At 42.3% G+C, this 24,492-nt stretch overlaps 1 protein-coding gene across 1 annotated transcript; it reads left to right on the top strand.

Moving 5' to 3' along the window:
• Positions 1 to 2,724: 2,724 nt before the first annotated feature.
• LOC142094664 (uncharacterized) lies at positions 2,725 to 12,877 on the top strand. The gene is made up of 8 exons (XM_075177085.1): positions 2,725 to 2,754; positions 3,028 to 3,154; positions 4,769 to 4,984; positions 6,828 to 7,031; positions 10,763 to 10,805; positions 11,374 to 11,501; positions 12,420 to 12,472; positions 12,779 to 12,877. The coding sequence occupies exons 1-8, from the start codon at positions 2,725 to 2,727 to the stop codon at positions 12,875 to 12,877; spliced, it is 900 nt and encodes a 299-aa protein (XP_075033186.1).
• The last annotated feature ends 11,615 nt before the right edge of the window (positions 12,878 to 24,492 follow it).

A 24,492-nucleotide genomic window follows, 5' to 3' on the forward strand; every position in this document is an offset into this window, starting at 1 on the left:
GGGTGCGAAAAGAAAGTATAGTCGCGGTCTGTGGGGTGTTTGAGACGCCATGCGTCGACCAGCTGGTGTTCGTGCAAAGTACGTCTTACCCTTCGATACAGCTTACCGGCCAATCTAGCAGATCCCGAAGAGGAGTCCGTCGGGGGATGCAGAACCCAGTTGAAATCTCCACCTGTTATGGTGATGCCTTTCTTCATCGATTCCACTTTATCCAAAAGCTTTTCTAGAAATACAGGTTGATTAGAATTCGGACCATAGATGTTGACAAACGTATACATTTGGGAGGAGATTGTACATGTCACTGCCAGGCCTCTGCCTTCTTGTAATGTATGTGAGTCTATATTCTGAACAGGTAGACGGCTAGACATGAGAATTGCCACTCCCAAGGACTTGTTTCCTGCATTATCACTTGTGAAGACATACGGGAACTGGCGACTGTGCAACCTTGGAGCAAAACCTTGTTTAAAATGGGTTTCCTGTATGAAGGCTACGTCAATTTTTTTAGCTATGAGGTCGCGCAATAGACGGGACCGTTTTTCGGGGATATTCAAACCCTTGACATTAAGGGTAACACATTTGAGTCTACCCACCATTGCCAAGCAGTTCTAAGTGATTACATGTGTACCACCACAAAGGGGAAAGAGGTATGAACCCGTAAGTAGATTGTAGTTGGGGAAAGTTAGAAAAAGTAGGGATAAGAGGGAAGGAAAGAGGGTCAGGAAGCCATAAATGCTTAAACTGAAGTATCAGTATCAACAGAGAACTAAGAATCTTTGGCACGTTTATAAGACCGTTCCGGCAAACCATGTAGGACCGTGGTCCAGACATGACCCGGAATATAACACTCGGTCTTAGAGCCCTGAGGAGAACAGCAAACAGCAACAATCAAACAAACATAAATAAATGTTCCGCACCTCACCCCCAGCAGAGCCCCGGGTGATCTCAACCCAGGCCCTTGCCCAGCAGAGAGGCGCAGAACCTACACTGCGCATATGTACTAACAAATCTAATTTTGTGAAACATTAAGCATGGACACATAACTTATCAAAAATACTTGAACAATATAACAGTAGAAAACTTTAGAGAACTTTTAGAAAAATGATGATGGGCTAAACAGATCAATAATGGACACCAGCAGTTTAGAATAGCACATTAGGGATGAAGAATATAAAATAGACAAAAATAAAATAAGGATATTAAGGATGTTCTCGCCCAAGGAAAACAGTCTACAATAGAAGGCCTTCAACAGGGTCTTAGGAGAGGTCTTCCTCCGAGGAGTGGATATTCGCACTCAGTTGTGCATGATCAAGTGTTCCCTTGCGCCTGCTGATTTAAACGCTTTTGCGGTGACCGTTTAGATCTACTTGAAAGTTGGAATCTATCGTCGTGTTGTGCCTCCATTACCGGGTATAGACGTTGGTGGGACTCCTGCCATTCAGCTAGAGCAATTAGTGGAATGCTCAGGGTGGAGCAGAAGTCCGGCAAGTCCGGCGGAATCCTGAGGACTGCTGACTTTCCCTCATGTGTAACTTGCAGTTGGAGCGGAAAGCCCCATCTGTATTTAATTGATTTTTTCCGGAGCTCCTCCGTGAGGGGTTTAAGCTGCCTCCGAAATTGTAGAGTTTGCCAGGAGAGGTCTTGGAATATGTGGATTTCCTGACCGTTGAACTCCAATCCTTGGAGACCCCTTAGCTTGCGTACAATCTCATCCTTCTGCGTGTAGTAATGGAGTCGGCATATAACATCTCTAGGCCTTTCCGTTGGGGCCCCCCTTGGGCGTAGTGCCCTATGCGCTCTGTCAAATACGATTGTATTGTCTGATGGTAATTCCAGGACCTCATTGAACACCTTTGTCAAAGCGTCTATCAGGCCCTGTGGGGGGATATCCTCCGGCAAACCCCGTATTCGTAAGTTGTTCCGACGACCCCTATTATCTAAATCATCTATCTTTTGCTGGAATCCTTGCAGAGCCTTAGCTTGTTCCGCCACCGTCTTTTCTAGAGCTGTAACACGTTCATCTCCCTTTTCCTTGTGTTCTTCAAGGGCCACCAGGCGATGGCCAAGGTGGGCGATGTCTGCTTGCAGTGTGGCCACTTCTTGGTGGACAATCTCTTGCAATTTTGCTTCCAGCGCTTCAAAATCTTTTTTGGAGGGTAGCTCTTGCTTAGTCGGGAGAGACTTAAGCATTTGTAGGACCTGAGACAGATCCTGTTGTTCTGCTACCCCAGTCCCCTTCTGACGGTGTGTGTCATCCTGGCGTGTGTCAGGTGATGTTGAGCCAGAAGCAGCAGAAGGAGATGTCATCTCTGGTTCTTCCACGGTCACAGGAATTTGTAAATATGAGCGAAGATCGGAACGTTGAGGGGTCTCCTGGGGTTTTTTATGGGGTTTTTTGGCCGAGCTTTTTCGGTCTTTGCCCATCAAGGCGATCCTAAGCGTGTTCAGCGACTTGTTCAAGTATAATAATCATTGCAGGTAGTACATACTGTTGTGGTAAGATTGCCGCTATCTGCGTCTCCTCATGATTGGTCTAGGCAGCCATCCCGCAGAACGCGTCCCGCAGCCTGTTTAAAGGAATATTACAGTGTGTCCAGTGCGCCCCTGTCTGGCCAGAGAGCTAACCTCCATAGAACAGACTTGAAGAATTTATGTACTGGTAGATTGGATGGGTAATGTAGTAACGGAAAACTGCCACCAGATGTCAGTGTTGCTACATCAGAGTAAATGTTTCCACTGAGAGATGCCTGTTTGCAGGTGAATCTATTCTTTCTGTGGATCTGTATTTCAAAGCTGCTATCTGTGGAGGACTAACCTCCTTCAGCCAGACAATATAGATAATTAGTTAACTTGTACCTTGAGGCCAAAGTGACAGCATCTGGGATCTGGTTCTGGTCTGTGTTGTGGCAGGTGCTGAGGCGCTAGCAGGCAGATAGCTTAGTTTGCCCCGCTGGATCAAAAGAGCCGACTGACTCTGGCACTCCCGGCGGCGCCACCGCGACCACCCACAGCCTCACCTCCGTGTTTCAGGGCAGCGCTGGAGGATCCCCTCCTTCCGCTTACGGATATCTGCAGCTGCGCCTGCAGGGCTGTCCCGCCGAGAAGGACTCCGCCTGGACCCCCGACAGACCGGAGCTGCTGGACACCCGCCGGAGAGGTAAGCCTTGGTTAGACTTACTTGTGGTGATCAGTCTCTGGAAGACACGAGGCGGGTTAGGCCGCACTCCCAGGCATCGGATGTAGGGCAGAGCCTCGGGTGTCTGAGGGCTCAGATTGCCGCTTGGGTGCCCCGTGGAACAATTCCGCCCACGTGTGGTTTGTGCGCGCACCCCTGTATTAGATATTGAGGTGTTCTATGTGGTTTGGAGCAGGAGCTCACTCCTAACGCGTCCGACTCAAATGGCCGCCAAAGGATAAAGTCATTTTTAATTAATATCTAGCAAACTTGGTTGCCTTTGTCTGAAAATATGCTTAGAGCAGGCTACGGCGTGGAAGGGCGTATCCAGCCGTAATACGTGGCAATAACAGTTTTTTACTTTTTATATACATCCCCACAAACACACACATTTGTAATTAGTACACATTAATTGTAGTTGCAACACATAGTTATTTATGTCTAAATATAGTAGTATTTATGTGTAATATTATAAGTTATATGCATGTTAGTAAAACATATGGTTCAGGTTAAAGGAAAGGTATCATGTCTGGTATCATTTTAATCCCATATTCATCAGCAGCTATTCGGCGAAGAGATCGCACATTGCATACTCTAGTTATTGGTGTTAGGGAATTAACCTTTAAAGTGATGCTGACTATAAAATGCTAATAGACTAGTTGAGACTGGATTCTTGGCGGGAAAGTCGGAGCACATCCCCTGGAGAGATGACCCCCACCTTTGGATATTTTGGTTTGAACTAGCCTATGACCTGCAGTACCCTGGACCTTCCTGATATCTGGACCAATAGAAGCAAGCCACGTCATCCTCATTGTTTCACTGTATTTCTATCTGCATATAAGCAGGAGCTTTTCATCTAGTGAACAGTCATCTTTGACCACAGACTTCAGGCCTGAATGACTGTTCACTGGATCCAGAGCGCCTGCGATAAGTAACGGCTGTACTTATTATTTCGCTTGAATTATTCTGCTACTTTTTTAAGAATAAATATTTGTGCATTGGAAACACAAATTGAGATTCGACAATCGTTATTAGATAGCGACAAAACGTGCATAACAATTTGTTGGGGGTGTTACGAATGACACTAGTAATATAATCCATTACAATGTTGATTATTGAAGGAAGAGAAGCAGGAAGAGAACGTGGGTCTGGATTTTTCCAATATAAACCAATTTGTCATTTTGTTGGATTCAGGATATTTGGGATTAGGTTCTGATATATAGTGTCTGGGATATTATGTGACAATAGTGAGTAGGAAACAAGTTGTATATGTGGATTCTGGTTATAACTTCTAAAAGGAGCCAGTTTAGGGCAGTTCGACCATATGTGAGCTTCAGCTAGTTTTATTTATCGGTCTGTTCTCACTAGTCCTACCCTAATAATAGTCTTCTATGCAGATGTGGAGGAGGAGACAGATTCAGCAGGTCTTTCTAATGGTGCAAAACTGAATGTAAAAGACTAGAAAAAGTCATTATGAAAGTTCCCTTCTGTTTGTAAAACACAATGAACTCTATAAATTGTTTTATAACGATTTAAAACCAGTTTTATGTAGGGACCACAGACAAATTCTCTGCAGGAAACATTCTACATTCTCAGTATTTGTTACAGAGAAATGCAGAAGACTGACAAGCTGGGGAGGAAATGTAACTGTCTATCCGGAGCAGGATTACTACGACCCTGAAGAAGAAGTGACATTGACGTGTTCTCCGGGATATGAACCAAACTACAGCAAAATAAAGTGTATGAGGAGCAACAACACCAATATCTGGAACGTGACAGAGGTTTTCTGCAGACAGAAGATATATCCCCCAAGTGAGTCAGTTTCCATCTATCTCTCATATTCAAACAAACGGAGCGCCAAGTAATAATTATTATTTTGTCAATACTACTAAATCAATTGGAAATAAATCAAATATGGCAGAGAAAACACAATAGACTCCTAGCTGTAAAAAAGATAGAAATTGATTCAAATTCAAATAGAAGTATGATAAAAAAAAAAACCTCATGACATATTATTATCATGTAAGGACAGAAAATACATATATGGGTAAATGGGGAACATAGTTACTAGATAAATAGTATATACTCTCAATTCAAGATCATTAGACTCTCACATAGGGGCAGATTTACCAACAACCGCATAAAATGAAAAATAGTTTCAATCTTTATCGCATTGATAAGGATTGAACTATTTCTCATATTTTTAAAAAAACCAACATAGGAACGTCATTCCGAAAAACGGCTGTTCCTGTATAGTGTGTCACTTACCTAACACTGTTTTTTCTCATGCGGTCCTTCAGTGATGTTCTTCGGCTTCTTTATAATTGTTGTGCGCCTGGGCCGACCGCAAAACTCGCGCATGCGCACAGAGTGGCATATTGTAAAACGAAGAAAGACAAATTAGCATGTGACAGGGAGGGATCACATGATCCCTCCACACATGCGCTGTGCAGCTCTGCTCTTTAGTGAATTTTTTCGATTATGTGAACTGGTGAACACTAACATGCTAAAAAAACGAGGATTTTTTTTTATCAACCTTTAGTAAATAGTGTTACTGAGCGGTGCCTATTCACTGTTATGGAGACTGGTCAGTAAAACAAAGAGATATGCAAAGCAGCAGATATCTATGATATCTTCTGCGATGCAGTGATAGTAAATAAGAATTTTGCGGTTAACATTTTCAGGGATTAAACACTTTTTTTAGTTTCATAAATAGGACCTTTTAAGGAGATACACTCCTATATACATTCCACAATTAAAAGCTATTCAGAGAAAGATCTATGAGCAAATGGAAACATAAACCAATATGATGTGGGTACCTGACAGCTGCAAAGATCTAATAACATCTTCAGTGTACGAGACTAGACGCAGTCTAGCGATGGAAGAAATTAATGGGAGGTGAGTGGCCAGCTACAGGGGCAAACGCAGGATTTGTAGAGGGGGGTTTCCACACCACGCCGCCAGTGAGCGTGACCAGCATGCATGGGGGCGTGGCTATAAGTTTAGACAGTGCTTGGCTGCTCTCTAACTCTTCCTATCCCCATAATATACATGGGCAGTGCTGTGTGCACTACTGTTAGGTCTCCCTTTTCAGGCAGAGCTGTGTGAAGCTTGAGCAGGGTCCAGCTACCTCAATTATACAGTGCCCCAGTGTTTGAGAATGGTTTCCAGGCACTAGGAAACCTCCCCTCGGTTTGCCTATGAGCTCACCTCACTCCCCATAGGACTCGTCCTGCAGCAAGATATAAACTCCGTTATAGCGATGAAGCTGATAGTTGTACTGGGACAACTCGTAAACCCGCAAAGAAACAAGCTGCAAACTCCTACTCCACCTGATGTAATTGACAGAAAAATGTTGATCATCAGATGTTTAATCGCTGAATACAACATCCACTCTGTTATAGATGCTGCTGTCCCGTCTCGCTGTTTAAGTGACAAGCTCGTTAGAAAGCACTCACTTTCCGTATGTAGTATCAGGGTATAAACTCCACTGTGACAATGAGACAACTGGCTGAATATGAACCACTCGTCCCCACACAGTGATATATACAGCCAGATATTCTTGTGTCACCCTTCTGTTCAGAACCAGCTTTATGAGGAGTTGACAGATAAAATCTCTGCAGGAAACATTCTACATTCTCAGTATTTGTTACAGAGAGATGCAGCAGACTGACAAGCTGGAGAGGAAATGTAACTGTCTATCCGGAGCAGGATTACTACGACCCTGGAGAAGAAGTGACATTGACGTGTTCTCCGGGATATGAACCAAACTACAGCAAAATAAAGTGTATGAGGGGCAACAACACCAATATCTGGAACGTGACAGAGGATTTCTGCAGACAGAAGATATATCCCCCAAGTGAGTAAGTTTCCATCTATCTCTGTTGTATGGATAAGCGGTTGGGTTAATTGTTTTGTGGTAGAAGAAACAAATATGAGTAAAATGCTTAACGGTTGATAAAATAGCTATAAACCCTTAATCATAACCGTAACACTTGTCCTATGTAATAAAGACACCACACCAACTTGTTGGCAAATTAATTAATTTATTTAAACAATCAATCATCAATATGGTGGAGAGAGAACGCTGTACGCAGCATCAGCAACTGATCAATACCAATCTGGATGTTCCACCATGGGTCACCCACCTTTGGGACATCAGTATTTATCTCCCATTTTACCTAAGTGCACCCTTGTAGTTTATCCATAAACTGGGACAATAACCCCCAGGCATTCAGAAACCCAAACCCTTCTGGGCTAATCGTAATGCACCACGAGCCAGCTCCCAGGGGCTGTACTTGCACCTAACCTAAGATGAATCTTCAAAGAGGACAGATTTCAAATGCCTCACTACCATCAATGTGCGTTTTACCAACCTTGCTTATTGCCTGTACAGTGTTCTCCTGCCACACTAAAGACTGTACCAGCATCAGGACCCTAGTCCTGGCATCGAGCCCGCGCACCAATTGGTCCATTATACCTACTGGGTTGAACCACCTCATGCATAACATACCACAAGTCCATGCTACAGGCGGCCCATCATACCTCCAGGGATAGATCAGCACACCCGTACCATACCAAAAGCTCGTGCACCATGGGGCCCATCATACCTCCAGGGATAGACCAGCACACCAGTACCATACCACAAGTCCATGCTACAGGCGGCCCATCATACCTCCAGGGATAGACCAGCACACCCGTACCATACCACAAGCCAGTGCACAAAGTGGCCCATCATACCTCTGTGACTAGACCAACACACCTCTACCATACCACAAGCTCGTGCACCAAGGGACCCATTATACATCCAGGGCTGGTTTTTGATCCTTGGAAGCCTGCTGGACTATTCTGACTGAATTTCAAAACTCCATTTCGTGGAGGGAATTATAGCTGGGGAACTTCTCCCTCTCAAATCTAGATAGTCTGTTTGCTTATTTTACATATGTACTAGCTGATGTACCTGGCGTTGCCCACGTTTAAATCTTCAAGTTATTAAGTTATCAATGAGTTGGATGTAGCTGTCAACATTTTAAAAATAATTAGCAACTCATTCAACACACCCACCAGTTGGCTGCCTGGTGTCGTTTATGTTTTTATATTAAATGTTATCCAAGTCCATCCGATGGAAAGCCAAGAACAGGCTCCCTGGGTCAAAGTTCTGCCAGCAATCACCAACGGGAGGTTTGACCAGGACCAGTATTGGGATCCAGTTTTTATCCATATGAATCCAGTGGAAGGCTCAGAACAGGCTCCCTTAGTCAAAGCTCTGCCTAGTGCACACCACCTGGAGGTCCAACTGGGACCTCAACCACCTAGTATGTTTTTTGGGATCCAATGTGACCAGCCTGTTCTGAGCTTTCCATTCAGTGGAAGGCTCAGAACAAGCCCTCCGGGTCAAAGTTCTGCCCAGCATTCATCAATGGGAGGTCTGACTGGGACCCTAACCCCCATAAAACTTGGCCAGGATCCAACTGGACCACCTCCCGTTGGTTTCATCCCAATCAATGTATGGGGTGTCAAAGCTTCTTTTTATATATATATATATATATATATAGAGAGAGAGAGAGAGAGAGATATAAACGGTCTTAAAGGGGTTTCAATGTAACACTACAGTTATGGTCATCATCATCACCATTTATTTATATAGCGCCACTAATTCTACAGTGCTTTATAGAGAACTCACTCACATTAGTCAATGTCCCATTGGGGCTTACAGTCTAAATTGCTTAACATACACACACAGACTAGGGTCAATTTTGTTAGCAGCCAATTAACCTACCAGTATGTTTTTGGAGTGTGGGAGGAAACCGGAGCACCCGGAGGAAACCCACGCTAACACGGGGAGAACATACAAACTCCACACAGATAAGGCCATGGTTGGGAATTGAACTCATGACCCCAGTGCTGTAAGGGAGAAGTGCTTACCACTGAGCCACTGTGCTGCCCTATGGTATTTATTTATATTGCTCAAATGTATCTTTACTTTTACTGGACAACTCTCATTGAGGAGTGTATTTGTATTGTCACTTTCATGTGTGCTAAATTGTATTATAAAACCCTGTATATCCCTCTTATTTTCATGAGTCAGAGTTCCCGGCCAGTTTGAGTTAAACTTCATAAGTGTTTTTAAAACAAACAAACCAGAGTCTGTTCTAAGACATGTAATAAATACGGTCCGAATGTCCCCTCACTCTCGCAATAATTTTAAGACATAATGAGGCTCAACAAGCAGTATAATAAATAAGATAATGGCATCTTAAAAGTGGAGTTCACCACACAGACCAATAAGAAGTCATAAGTTCCTGACTTGCTACTTCGTATTGTCTATGCACCAATACCCCCTCCTCAGCATCACATTACCCCAGCCTTTGACTGGGGGTGCGTAACTAATGACGGAGCCACAGGACACACAGCTGCAAGGGACAATCCCCAGGGCTCAAGTGAAGGCAGTGGTGGGTAGGGTAATTTTCTTCATCTTATCAAGGAACACAGAACTAATAAAGGAGGTGGTAGGTAGTAGACAGGATGATTTTACTCATTCCACCATGTGTATTTCATGCTGGACCTGCAAATTAGGTACAGAATGATTTTTAGATAGATAGATAGATAGATAGTGATAGACAGATAGATAGATAGATAGATAGATAGATAGATAGATAGATAGATAGACAGATAGATAGGTATGAGATAGATAGATAGATAGATAGATAGATAGATAGATAGATATGATATGATATAGATAAATAGTGATAGATAGACAGATAGATAGGTACGAGATAGATAGATAGATAGATAGATAGATAGATAGATAGATAGATAGATATGACATAGATAGTACGAGGCCTAACTCTAATCACTATACACACCACTGATTCACAGGATAAATAGAAGCATCCTTTGCCACCTTGTCCTATTCCTTCATACATATCATCAAGGAGGGCAGATTGATCACCAGAGGGTCCTATAAATGGATAATTTTCCAGAAATTTATTCAACATTCAACGTTGCTCCTTCAGACATAAACCTGTAACTGAGACAAATTCCCCCAGCACACTGCTATAGCCAGCAACAGATCTGCTATTTCTACTGTAGATAAAAATGCAAAAGTCTCAGTTGCACACATTTGCAAATGGATGTTGAAGCCACCCACCACGCCAAGGTGCTATTGCTAATAAGATGGTCCTACTCTAAACAATGAGAGTCCCATATATTTGGGCCATACATATGTGTTTTTAAATTGAGAGCTAACTTACCAAAGAGGTACCCCAGAGACCTCCAAATAGCAATCCAATGTCAGTACTCCCCCTCAGCTACTGACACCAACATGCCTCTCAGACAAATAAAGAACTGGTAGTTGCTCAAATCAATTTATAGGCTATAACAGGTGCATGAAAGGGTGGGGTTATCCTAAAAGGAAAAAACAGAGACAAATTCCCCCAGCACACTGCTATAGCCAGCAACAGTAGACATAGACCTGTAACTGTAGACATAGACGTGTAACTGTAGACATAGACCTCACTGTGTAGATATCTAGTAAGCTGTTACATTTTCCTTCTCTAATGTGACTTTCTCCCCTCACACTTCCAACAGCAACTCCTCCTGATATAAAGGAACACACTGAGTCCTCCTGGAGGTAAGTTCAAGTCAGGATGGAGGTGAGGCTGCACTGATGGGCTCACATGGTGGTGGGGGGGGGGGGGGGGCTGACACACCCCTTACTGAAGCCTGTGTATTTTATGTTCCCATTTTGAAGTGGTTGACCTGGCTTTTTTTGTCTTGCCAAGAACATTTAATATACAATGAAATAGTTAACATAGTTTATCAAATAATAGAATAATTATTTTCTTTGTATTTTAGCTGTAACTCTTAATTTCCCATGTGTTGTGATACCGGTTCATGTACAATGACAAGATCGGTGCCCAGAATACAGTAGAGGGGGCTACACGCAGACCACTAATGTCATGTAACATACTAACCATACCTGTCCTGATACCAGGATCAGATGAGGTATTGGTTGTGTGTAGGTGACAGCTGATATATATACAATTGTTTTCATTGAATGTCTAATTATGCAAGTAATTAATATATAAAGAGATATTCCCTGTGGTTGGGTTATATAGAGATGATATTTACAGACATTGACAGCTGATCGGTCTCAGATGTTCAGAAGTTTCCATCATGAATTTCTTCTCATCTGACAGGAAGGTTTTGGTATCATGGACCTTTGGCCTAATGCCACCTATGGCCATAAAGCTGATGACGATTCTCACAATCTTCACTGTCAGGATTTTCTCCATCACAAGAAGAAGATACAAGTCTACACAAGAAGGTACCGAGTCTACGCCTAACAAATACATACAAACAATGCACAGAGTAATAACATAAATGATATAACAAACATACATCAATGTCATTGTAAAACATAAATAAACCTAAATGTATTTCTATCCTTTACTACAACATTATTTAGCGTTTATACCCCTGGGGGCTATTAGACATAACCTTGAGGCACATAGAAAGATAACAGTAGGCAAATGACTAGTTTGGACATAGTAGGGCTGAATGTACATTCTAAACCACCTTGCTCCTGGTAGGTCCTTGGTGGTCCTTCACTTAGGCCGTAGGATCAGACACCTAGATGTACAGTAGAAAGTCTATAATATGATGGTCAGTTTTCTGCAGACATCAACAGCTCAGAAGTCTATTTCAGGTGTTGGTTGTAGGAGGTGCTTCAGGTGATAACAATTTTGAGTTAAGTAGGGAATTAGCTTTGAATGAACAGAAAACGACCTCTCACATTTATGGGGCTGCCTTCATGGACGGTCAGTGATTATCCCACAGGAGATATTTGCTGTCTCTGTATTACATCCTATAATAACTTATCATATACAAGTGTGTCCCTGTCTGGGCCAAATGTCTCCATACTTCCCCCGCTGAACAGCCCCTACCCTCGATCCCACATTGCTGCAGAGCTCAATGGCCACAACCTCGGCCAGCCTCCATTTTTATAAAATATGATTTTATGGACTCCCAATCTACTAATTCTGCTACTCTGCGACCAGGATTAATGGCCTTTCCACCAATCATGGTCCAGATTGAAGCCACTGCAACAAATGAGGGAGCAACTGGTTCACAACCCTCCTTACAAACGTTTCTATTACTTAAATATGAAAAGGAAGATAAATCCAATTTAAAATTGTTGCTATCTTGTGTTTCTTAAATACAATGACATCTCCTTTCTTAGCAGTTGTGATGACCAAACGGAGCTCCCACCAGGAAGTGACAATTCCGTACCCTGAGGTGAGCGATGTATTACTGGATGCAGGATATTATTTACAAGCGATTATTGTATATTAAATAAGGAAAAATGTGTCTGTAGAGCAGTGAGGGGCAACGTAGAGGAGACGAAGGGCCACAGAAAGGTTCTGTTACTGTAAGTGACTGGTGATTGTAAATTTACTTAGAATTGTCATCTTTATTATAGACTATAATTTATATCATGATATGTCAGATTGTCACAACATAGTCAAAATTATATTATCCCAGTTAATGCTTCTCAGGTATTATCTTTACATTAGTCTTTCACAGTAAACTTTTCTTTTTCAGAGCACAGGAGACAACGCATTATTATCTCAATCAGAGGGAGATCCCCAGATCATCGATGAGTTTGTGGAAACTTTGAACGACCTCTATTCTGCACACTAAACTCCATTTAGGTGAACCAAGGTCATCTGTTCAAGAACATATATGTCATTATTATACTATTATATATGACAATATTCAAATGCCGGAAGCTATTAGCTACATGTAAATTATTATTATTATTATTATTATTATTATTATCCTTTATTTGTTAGGCGCCACAAGGTTTCTGCGGCGCCGTGCACAGTACAAACAGTCGACTATACAGGGTGAAACAGTACAGAACAATAAACAAAAATACCAATACTTCAGAAACTCCAGGCTGGCTGATGCAAAAAAACGGAGCAGAAGAACAGGTAGGGAGACATGAGAGAAGAGGGCCCTGCTCAAGTGAGCTTACATCCTAAGAGAGGGAAAACAGAACAGGCACAGGGGGAGCCAGAAGAGGCAAGGGGGAGAGCGAGTTGAGAGTGAGTGGCGGGGTTATGTAGATGGTTGGTATGCTTTAAGGAAGAGGTGGGCTTTCAGCGCACGTTTGAAGGAGCACAGAGTAGGAGAGAGGCGGATGGAACGATAAATGACAGATCACGGCAATTATTTGTCCTGGAAATGAGCAAGCATAGAGTGTACCCCACCTGTACAAACCTGTTAGGGGGTCTAGCCTCCCTCTCGCCACCAATCTTCCAGGACACTACATGGCTCCCTCTTTTCTGATGAGGACACTGTCTAAGTTATCTGTTCAATGTTTAGTCCCTGTAGATGTAGAATGTGAGAGTGTGAATATTTATAGATGTTTTATGCAGGAGGTGGATGAAGCCTCTTTGGATGTGTGTTGGGGGTGAGGCACCCATAGAGGTAGTAAGCAGGGGTAAGTGTAAAGCTCCTACAGGTATAGTAAGTGGGTGTGAAAGGAAACATTTTGGAGACTAGATATATTAAACTTGAAAGCATTAGCGGCAGGGACACTTTACTAACTAAACATTATTATTTCCAAACACTTGTGTTTTGTATATTCCCTGGGTTATATGGATACTGTACAAGAGCTGTATGTGATTATATATCCTATGTTTACTGCTTACCGGAAGTTCTGTGCACTTGGTCGAAATGATCCTAAATGGTGGTTACATGTCCATCACTTGTACATCTATTACCTCTATCCTGTTCTACATGTGTTACCCTACACACTGAAATAATAGTCGTGGCTCAGTACTTGTCATTCTATCCAGGGCTCTATCTGAGTGGTGTTTGTATGTTCTCCCCGTGTTTGTCCTTAAGATTGCTGGTTGTGAAAGGTAGAGGCAGAAACTATGTGATTGCTTCTGTCTGAAATGTATTAATGGTTTATTAGATTATTTTTATTATTAAAAGGGACTTGTCATTTCTGTTACACATCCTCTGAATTGTCTATTACATATCTCTTTTGGGGGCCTGGCGGTGGCAGCTATACAGGGGTCAGATTGGTTCCGCTCTGAGATTATTGGTGGTGGACTAATAGCTTTCTATTGGTCTCCGTGATGACATTCCTCCTAGTGTGCATGCACAGCACCAGCTTTGTACAGCCTGGGGTGGGGCAGGGGCAGGCTGGGCTGGGCTGGGAGGCAGGGGGGCTTCTGCTGGGGTCTGAGCTTCTCCTGGGCAGTCCTGTTTATATAGCCAAAGGAAGTAAAAAATGAACTATATGGGATGTATAAATGTATATTAAGAAGTAGGATACAGAGAATGGAATCAGTTCAGGGTTATTTATTTGACTTCTTATATCATATATTGTATTATATCTCTGGTCTCATAGACTTAATAATTTTTGTCCTGAATTGGATTAACCTGATGACTTCTAAGCACATTCTCCTGAGACTGGGAATGGGCTATGTCTGGTGAGGCAGGAGGTGAGGGCATGTATATGGGAGTGGGCACTGGCACATGTACCAGGAGAGGTGCCAGAAGTACAGTTAGGTGTGAACTAAAATTAAAATAAAGAGAAAGAAAATGTAATCACTGTTACATGAACAACTATAGACTGCAGTGGTTTAAATGGAAACAAACAACCAACAGATGATCTGGGAGTGAAGAGAACGTCCTCATATTGTTCCATATATAAATAGAATTATATCCTTTTGTATCCCAATCTTGAAAAAAATCCAGAAAATTTATTGGCCTAAATATGCTGATATTTCCTCCTTGGTTATTATCCTTTACTAAGATGCTACAATACCCAATTCCAAACAGAGAACTAGATAAATTACGAACATCACATATGGAAAAATAAAAGCCATAGAACAATTAGGACTGTGTTGAGGGACTTCTGGGAGTCCAGTTACCCAAGCGGGAAACCATTATTCCAGTATTACTTCCGAATAGCTAATTATCAGAGATCTCGGACTAAACAGCAGGGACTGTGTGTCAAAGGAAACTATGACTGACACAGCACAGCTGGTTCCTCTTCTGGGCAGCAGAATGTGGACAGGAAGTCCCTTGCTAGTCTCAAGTACAGGGGAACTCCTCCAACACCAGTAAATGTGCTGCTTTAAAAAGTAAAGTTAAAATTTATGTATGGAAATAACAATATAAAACACCTTGATAGTGATTATTATCCCTGAGTTGGTATTAGAGGCCACAGGTGTTTTGAGAGATATTCTATGATAATGTGATGGATATATGGGTTACCTGAGGCGTGCCACTGAAGCCTGCATCTCTTGTTCCTGTTGTCACTGGACTTTATGGCACCACACCCCACGGCAGAGAGGCAGAGATGTCCCCTGACACACAGACACCAATATGGTGCCACAAGAAACAGACCTGTACCGATTGCGATGAAACCAACGCCAGGTGGTCCAGTTGGATCCTGGCCAGGATTTAGGAGGCTTGGGTCTGGTCGGAACTCCAGTTGTGTACGCTGGGAAGAACTTTGACCCAGGGAGCCTTTTCTTAGCCTTCCACTGGATGAATTTGGATGACAACTTCACAGCCTGGTAACAATAGATTCCAGAAGACATATTAGGGGGTTGAGGTCCCAGTCAGATCTCCTGTTGGAGCATGCTGGCAGAACTTTGACCTGAGGACCCTGTTCTGGACCTTCCACTGGATTTGGATAACATTTAATATAAAACAGAAAGGACACCGGGCAGCCACCTAATGGGTGGGCTGGAAGAGCTTCTAAGCTGTTAATTACTTTTTAAAATGTTGACAGTTACATTCAACTCATTGATAACTTAATAAGATGAATATTTAAACGCGGGTGACGCTGGGTACATCAGCTAGTGTATATATATATATATACATACATACCAAAATTAAATAGTTACTTGCTCCTGCACACATTGCATTAGGAGCTACTGACCTTGGGAGTGGAACAAGCAGTTCTGCAGGGACCGGCTGGTCCGTGGGGCAGGGGGTCATCTGCCCCATGTGCCGGTCCCACAGTGGCTACCTTGATCACCTGCATTTTTTTTCTTTAAAATCGGCTGCAGAGTCGGGTTTTGCCCCCGGGCTAAAATTTTCCAGCGCCCCCTGCAGGTCTTTACGCAGCAATTGACTGAAAGGGTCATTGGTTGTTTAAGCCCTGTACCTGAATAGATTTGATCATGGAAAACATGACATTGAATAAGCTGCCACCGTTCACATTGTTCAGAAGGGGAACACTGCATTTGACGTGTTTTTGACAGAATTGCTAAATATAATTAAAACACATCAGAAAAGTAATTTTTAATGCATTTGTTGTGAATTTGCGCCTGATTCATTAAGAAACTTAGGCAAAACATTTCTTACTTAAGTCTCCTGGACAAAACCACGTTAAAATGCAAGGGGTGCAAATTAGATTTCTATTTTGCACATAAGTTAAATACTGACTGTTTTTTCATGCAGCACACACATACTTGACATCTTATTTGTACACTGAAATTTAAAGTTGATATTTGTGTGCTACATGAAAAAACAGTCAGTGTTTAACTTATGTGCAAAATAGAAATCTAATTTGCACCCCTTGCATTTTAACATGGTTTTGTCCAGGAGACTTAAGTAAGAAATTTCTTGACTAAGTTCCTTAATGAATCAGGCCCTCTGTTCTTATTCCTCTGCCTACGTATACTGTACTCTATAAGGGCAAGATGACACAGTAAGGCTTCAGCACTATTTAAGATAAATTACATTATCTTATGCCTAATTCAACGTAGAGAATGGACGGGACAATCATCAGAAATAGATGTATACACTTTATAAAAATGATCTAAAATATATTTAATATGTATTAAAAAATTATCAGTAGAAACCAATGTATTTAGCTTATTATATTCCACAGAATTAGATGTTCATTTGGTATTTCCATGTATTATGAATATTTTAGTTTATCATTTCGGTTGATGGTGACCTGCTTGCGTTTGAGCCTACTGCAGATACTGTGGAACTACAATCCCCATCATCCCTTCCTGAACCACAAATACTGTATATAGAGCCATCTCTCTCTGTCTGTATGTGTATTAGGGATGTGCACCGGCGACTTTTGAGGTCTCGTGTTTTGTGTTTTGGATCCGGATTTTCGTTATTTTTGAGGTTCGGATTTGTCTCGCAAAACACTTGACGAAAGGTCTCGGTTCGGATTTAAGGTATTGGATTCGGATTTTTTTTGAAAAAAACATAAAAAGTTTAAAAATCAAGTTTTTGGGCTTATTTTCACTCCTAGGCTATTATTAACCTCAATAACATTCAATAACAAGCATTTCCACTAATTTACAGTGTATTATGAACACCTCACAATATAGTTATTAGTCCAAAACGTTGCAACAAGGTATCTTTCTGGACTGCGTAGAGGAGTGGGTCACCACAATATATATTAAAAACCCTGAACTTTTATGAATCGCACCAATAAATGTACCTGGACTGCGTAGAGGAGTGGGTCACCACAATATATATTAAAAACCCTGAACTTTTATGATTCGCACCAATAAATGTACCTGGACTGCGTAGAGGAGTGGGTCACCACAATATATTAAAAACCCTGAACTTTTATGAATCGCACCAATAAATGTACCTGGACTGCGTAGAGGAGTGGGTCACCACAATATATATTAAAAACCCTGAACTTTTATGAATCGCACCAATAAATGTACCTGGACTGCGTAGAGGAGTGGGTCACCACAATATATATTAAAAACCCTGAACTTTTATGATTCGCACCAATAAATGTACCTGGACTGCGTAGAGGAGTGGGTCACCACAATATCTTAAAAACCCTGAACTTTTATGAATCGCACCAATAAATGTACCTGGACTGCGTAGAGGAGTGGGTCACCACAATATATATTAAAAACCCTGAACTTTTATGATTCGCACCAATAAATGTACCTGGACTGCGTAGAGGAGTGGGTCACCACAATATCTTAAAAACCCTGAACTTTTATGATTCGCACCAATAATTGTACCTGGACTGCGTAGAGGAGTGGGCACTGGGCACCACAATAAAATATATAAAAAACCTTCAACAGATCTGCATTACACTACACATACGGCTGCTCCTCCATCCTCTCCATCATATACATGTTGGAGTTTTAGCGTGTGACAACCTCTTGTTTTTGATAATGTCAGTGCATTTTGAATATTTTTCAATTTGCCCCACACCACTGAATGTACTTTATCTATGATACGCAATACGCATCTATCTATCTTGACTGCGTAGTGTGGTGGCCCCGGTACACAATTTGGTACCGAGGCCACAATATAATTAAAAAACCCTCCACGTGTCTGAATTCCACCAAACAAGTACCACTTGTCCACATGTCCGTGGTTAAGTGGACAGTGGGTACAACCGCATTTTTAAGAGCACTGAGGACACTTGATCGTACTTCTCTGTACATTTTTGGTATCGCCTGCCTAGTGAAGTGGAATCTCGAGGGGATTTGGTACCAGGGACACAATACCTCCATCAACCCTCTAAATCCCACTCCACTGATGGCGGACACCGGGCGCACGTCTAACACCAACATTGCAGTTACAGCCGCAGTTATACGCTTTGCAATAGGGTGACTACTATCGTATTTGGTGGTCATGGCAAATGACTGTTGGACGGTCAATTGTTTTGTGAAAGACTTAGCGGTCTTACGACTTCCCCTCTGGGAAGATGGCCGACTAACAGCAGCAACAGCAGCAGTGGCAGTAGTAGGCGTACCGCTGCAGGATTCCTCGGATGAATCCCGTATTGAGGAGGACTCAGTCTGGCTGCTGACTTGGGCTGCAGGACTGAATCTGATGGAGATTGTGGAGGAAGTTGACGAGGAGGGTGTTGCTGGTGTGTATCCAACTGGACCACGGGATTTAGGTGTCCCTGTACCGATGAGGGTCCTAGCCCCAGTTCCTGAACTAACCACTGAACTATGAAGGTTATTCAGGTGACGTATAAGGGAGGATTTTCCTAGGTGGGCAAGATCCTTACCCCTGCTTATTTGAGCTTTACATAAGCTACATATTGCCATACATTGGTTGTCTGGATTTGGATAAAAATAACTCCAGACCGAAGAGGTGCATTTTTTGGTCTTCTGACCAGGCATGACGATGGGCTTTTTCATCCCATGGACATCAGCTGTTTCCCCCCCTGGTGCCTCATTTACAATAACCACATCACCATCCTCATCATCAAGTTCCTCCACAGCGCCAGCTACATCATCAATAGCCTCCTCCCGAGCCACCTCTTCCCGTACAGTGATGGGAAGGTCAGGCTTGACAACCACCAACACCCTTGGACTCGCCTTGTGGATTTGTGATAATTTCTCTTTAGAAGGCAGAGTTGTTTGCTGTTTTGTTGCTGACAGCATAACTCTCTTCAATTTTTTGTAGGGGGGGGGAGGAGGAGGAGGGCTAAGATCCGTGGGTGAAGCTGAACCACTAGTCATGAACACGGGCCAGGGCCTAAGCCGTTCCTTGCCACTCCGTGTCGTAAATGGCATATTGGCAACTTTACGTTTCTCCTCAGATGATTTAAAGTTTCTCTTTTTGCTACTTTTTCTTAACTTGGGCTTTTTGGATTTTACATGCCCGGTACTACGAGATTGGGCATCGGGCTTGGAAGACGACGTTGATGGCATTTCATCGTCTATGTCATGACTAGTGGCAGCAGCTTCAGCATTAGGAGGAAGTGGGTCTTGATCTTTCCCTACTTTATCCTCCAAATTTTTGGTCTCCATTATATGTAGCACAAGATACTGCAGAATGTGTGAACTTGGTAATATTGCAGTACCAATGGACTTATACTGCTGGATTGGTTTTGCAAATTTGGTTATAATTATTATATATTTTTTTTTTTTTTAATTTTTTATTTTTTTTTACTTTTTTCTTATTTTTAAAAAACTTGGGAATAGTGGGGAAATAACTATGCCCTTAGAAGCACAGAGCACAGGACACAGCACCACTGGACTGAACAGGACACGGCACAGGACCCAGCAGCACTACGGAACTCAGCAGGACAGAGCACAGGACACAGCACCACTGGACTGATACTGCAGAATGTGTGAACTTGGTAATATTGCAGTACCAATGGACTTATAATGCTGGATTGGTTTTGCAAATTTGGTTATAATTATTATATTTATTTATTTTTTTTTATTTTTTTTTACTTTTTTTTTATTTTTAAAAAACTTGGGAATAGTGGGGAAATAACTATGCCCTTAGAAGCACAGAGCACAGGACACAGCACCACTGGACTGAACAGGACACGGCACAGGACCCAGCAGCACTACGGAACTCAGCAGGACAGAGCACAGGACACAGCACCACTGGACTGATACTGCAGAATGTGTGAACTTGGTAATATTGCAGTACCAATGGACTTATAATGCTGGATTGGTTTTGCAAATTTGGTTATAATTATTATATATTTTTTTTTTTTTAAATTTTTTATTATTTTTTACTTTTTTTTAATTTTTTAAAAACTTGGGAATAATGGGGAAAAAACTATGCCCTTAGAAGCACAGAGCACAGGACACAGCACCACTGGACTGAACAGGACACGGCACAGGATCCAGCAGCACTACGGAACTCAGCAGGACAGAGCACAGGACACAGCACCACTGGACTGATACTGCAGAATGTGTAAACGTTGTAATATTGCAGTACCACTGGACTTTTACTGCTGAATGTGTGAACTTGGTAATATTGCAGTACCAATGGGCTTATACTGCAGGATTGGTTGTGAAAATTTTGTGGTAATTAAAAAATATTAAAGTAGTTTTTGGTATTTTTTAAAAAAACTTTTTTTTATGTTTTTAAACACAGGGGAATATTGGGGAAATAACTATGCCCTTAGAAGCACAGAGCACAGGACACAGCACCACTGGACTGAACAGGACACAGCACAGGACCCAGCAGCACCACTGACCTCAGAAGGACAGAGCACAGCACACAGCACCACTGGACTGATACTGCAGAACACAGCACAGCACAGCACAGCACAGCACAGCACAGCACTAAACAGCACAGCACAGCACAGCACTAAACAGCACAGAACTAAACAGCACAGAACTAAACAGCACAGAACTAAACAGCACAGAACTAAACAGCACAGAACTAAACAGCACAGAACTAAACAGCACAGAACTAAACAGCACAGAGGACCACCTAACACACCCTCCCTCTACCCTGATCAATGCCCGAGTGAAGATGGCGGCGACTAGCGGGGAATTTATAGGATCCGAGTATCGCGAGATCCGACAACGGGATTATGAGTCAGAGCCTCAGTTTCACTTTTGAATTTGGCGCCAATACCCGGATCTGTCTCGGATCCGACTCGGATCCGCAACGTTCGGGTGGGCTCGGATTTCAAAAATCCGAGTGCGCTCATCCCTAATGTGTATGTCAGGGAATATAGACTGTAGACTTTCTCTCTGTCTGTCTATGTGTGTGTGTCTGTGTGTGTATGTTAGGGAATATAGACTGTAAGCTCCAATGGGGCAGGGACTGATGTGAATGCTTTCTCTGTACAGCGCTGCGGAATTAGTGGCGCTATATACATAACTGATAATAATAATAATAAAATCTGCCAGGGTGTAAGGCGACCGGTCACAGTGGAGGCCGCCATTTTATGAGCAAAGACAATATTCAGCTCAGTGTCTAGTGAACTGATTGGCTGCATTCTCATAAATATTTATTCAACACACAAAATGCAGGTTCTACTTAGAGAGTGAACACAAATCAATAAAGCAGTTGTTGGTTACAGCTCATGAGTTCCGAATAAATAGAAGAAAAAGTGAAATGACATTAACCCAAGTCACCATAAAACTGCCCTTCTCGTCATGTTTAACCAATTATCATCCAGAATTGAATATTAGTGACAAATCTTTTCTCAGTATAAACCATCTGGTTCCGCTGTGGTTAGAGGCTCTATTGTCTGTTCTTGTGTTTGTGATAACCACACATTACTCATTATGGGGAAGGGGGGCGGCTGTGTAGAACATTCTGTATATACCCAGTAAAAGGGAAACAGTGATCACATATTAAATAGAAACTTTTCATGTGTAGAGTTTGTTAGAGGCTGAGGAGTAAAACAGGAGGATTCCTACAATGTACACAGAACAGACCAGGAACAACATCATCATCATCATTGTTATTTATAGGATGCCACACGTTCTGTAGCCCTGAACAATCTTACAGATGTGGCGTGAATATAATAAACATATTGGTGCTAGTTGCAATGAGAGTTTGGGAGTTGCAGCCGAGTCAGGTGCCGTCTCCCTAACTGGTCAGAGAACAGGGCATGATGTCCACTCTGAAAAGCACCCAGAGTGTCTGCAGAGATTGTCCACCCATGAGAACTGAGTGTGGCAGGACATAGGCGCTCATGGAAAGAGACACCCTGAAGGGATGTGAGAGCAGATTGAGTGGAATCGCCCTGGTAGCGCAGAGACTAAAGAAATCTAGAGAAACAATCACTGTCAGCGGGAGCAGAAGCTCTGGGGACAAATCATATGATACCTTCTTAAATATGGTTGATGCAATATGGGTGGCTCTTTATTTCATCAGAGAGATGGCATTTATTTCTCAACAGTGATTGCACTGCGCTACTATGCCGGTGTCAGCTACATATCTGTTATTATTATGTATCTTTATTATAGCATATACAATTCTTATTGCTAGAGAGTGGGTGTTCCATTTGGTTGTAGTAAAACTAAATGGTTTTGCTAAAACCCAAAAATTTAAATTGGATGAAAATTTTTAAAAACTGATAAAATCATGTAATTCTGAGCTATTTTTATGTTCCGATTTACATTCAATTACAGTCTATTTATATTGCAAGGAATATTTTCCAAAGCCTACATTGAAATGTCTGACTGAAAATGTTACCTACACCCATAGTTATAGTTGAGTTGTTCCTGGGGATAAATCTATGAGTATTACAGATGTGTGACTCTCTAATATGCTTAACTGTTGATGACATAACCCTTACTCTTATCCGTAGAACTGTTATACAAATAAAAGAAACCATACTAAACTTGTTGGCAAAGAAAATAGTTTATTTAACCCAATAAATACACTAACATGTTGGGGGGAGAACACTGTAAGCAGATCGGCACAGGCACAATGCCAATCCAGATGTCCCATCACAGGTCACTTGCCCTCTCTCTGGACATCAATACTTCTACAACATTTTTACCTGAGCGCACCCTTGTCATTTATTTTTAAAATAGGGTGTCAGGATCTGCCTTTGCTTGTACTGCAGCATTACCTTAGGATTCTGCTTTGTCACAGCAGCTCTTGTCTCTTGGACTATGATGGACTTATTATTTCTATATGCCTTGCAGTAGCTCTGACCAACCAGAGTTGCTGCTTTTGTACTCTTTCCTCTTCCTCCACTAGCAGGAGTTAACCTGCTGCACTTGTTCTCTCCCTATTTATGCCTGCTTCCCTTAGTTCACCTTGCTGTTCATTGATGCTGTTGTTCTCATTGTTGCTGTTGTTACTTCTCCTGTTCCCTGGGACTACTGCAAGCTGCTAGCTGACATCCCTGTTCCTGGTTTTATTCTACTCAGCCAGTTTACCTGCTCCAGCCAGATTCCCTGTTATTTACCTGCTTTCAGCCTCACCCAGAGATCCATTGTTCAGTCTCAGCTATATTTGGTTGATATCTTTTCCTGCACTATTCGGGACCATGTCTGTTCAATAAATTGTTAAGCTTTCATCATACTCTGGGTTCCATTGCTGTCATTTCCAGTCTTTATCACAGAAGTGTAAGAGGGGGCAACAATCCCAGGCCTTCCAGAAACAAACTGTAGGCTAATCGTAATGCACCACAAGCCAACCTTCACGGGCAGTGCTTGCACTGAACCTAAGCCGACTCTTCAAAGGGTACATGTTACAAACACCTCACTACAAGCAATATGCGCTCCATCAACCTTGCCCACCGGCTGTACAGTGTTCTCCTGCCACCCCAGCTATCAAATTGACCCTAGTCTGTGTGTGTTAGGGAATTTAGACTGTAAGCTCCAATGGGGCAGGGACTGATGTGAATGAGTTCTCTGTACAGTGCTGCAGAATCAGTGGCGCTATATAAATAAATGGGGATGATGATGAAGGAATTGAGGCAGGGTAATTGGAATAAAATAAAGCAAGAAATATAGAGAAGGAAAGGAAGGAAAGATGTGCGACACAGGTGAAGGTAAAAACCATCAAAACCTTGTAATGCCAATAAGATCCACTTTAAAGCA

The sequence above is a fragment of the Mixophyes fleayi genome, chromosome 1 (genome assembly GCF_038048845.1).
Source record: "Mixophyes fleayi isolate aMixFle1 chromosome 1, aMixFle1.hap1, whole genome shotgun sequence".
NCBI lineage: Eukaryota > Metazoa > Chordata > Amphibia > Anura > Limnodynastidae > Mixophyes > Mixophyes fleayi.

What these genes read in the sequence shown, in the direction of transcription:
- LOC142094664 (XM_075177085.1), top strand. Translation starts at nt 2,725, where the DNA reads ATGTTTCCACTGAGAGATGCCTGTTTGCAG. An exon ending in ACAGAAGATATATCCCCCAA is followed by an intron (nt 4,985 to 6,827) that starts GTGAGTCAGTTT and finishes TATTTGTTACAG; the next exon opens with AGAGATGCAGCAGACTGACA. An exon ending in ATACAAGTCTACACAAGAAG is followed by an intron (nt 11,502 to 12,419) that starts GTACCGAGTCTA and finishes CTTTCTTAGCAG; the next exon opens with TTGTGATGACCAAACGGAGC.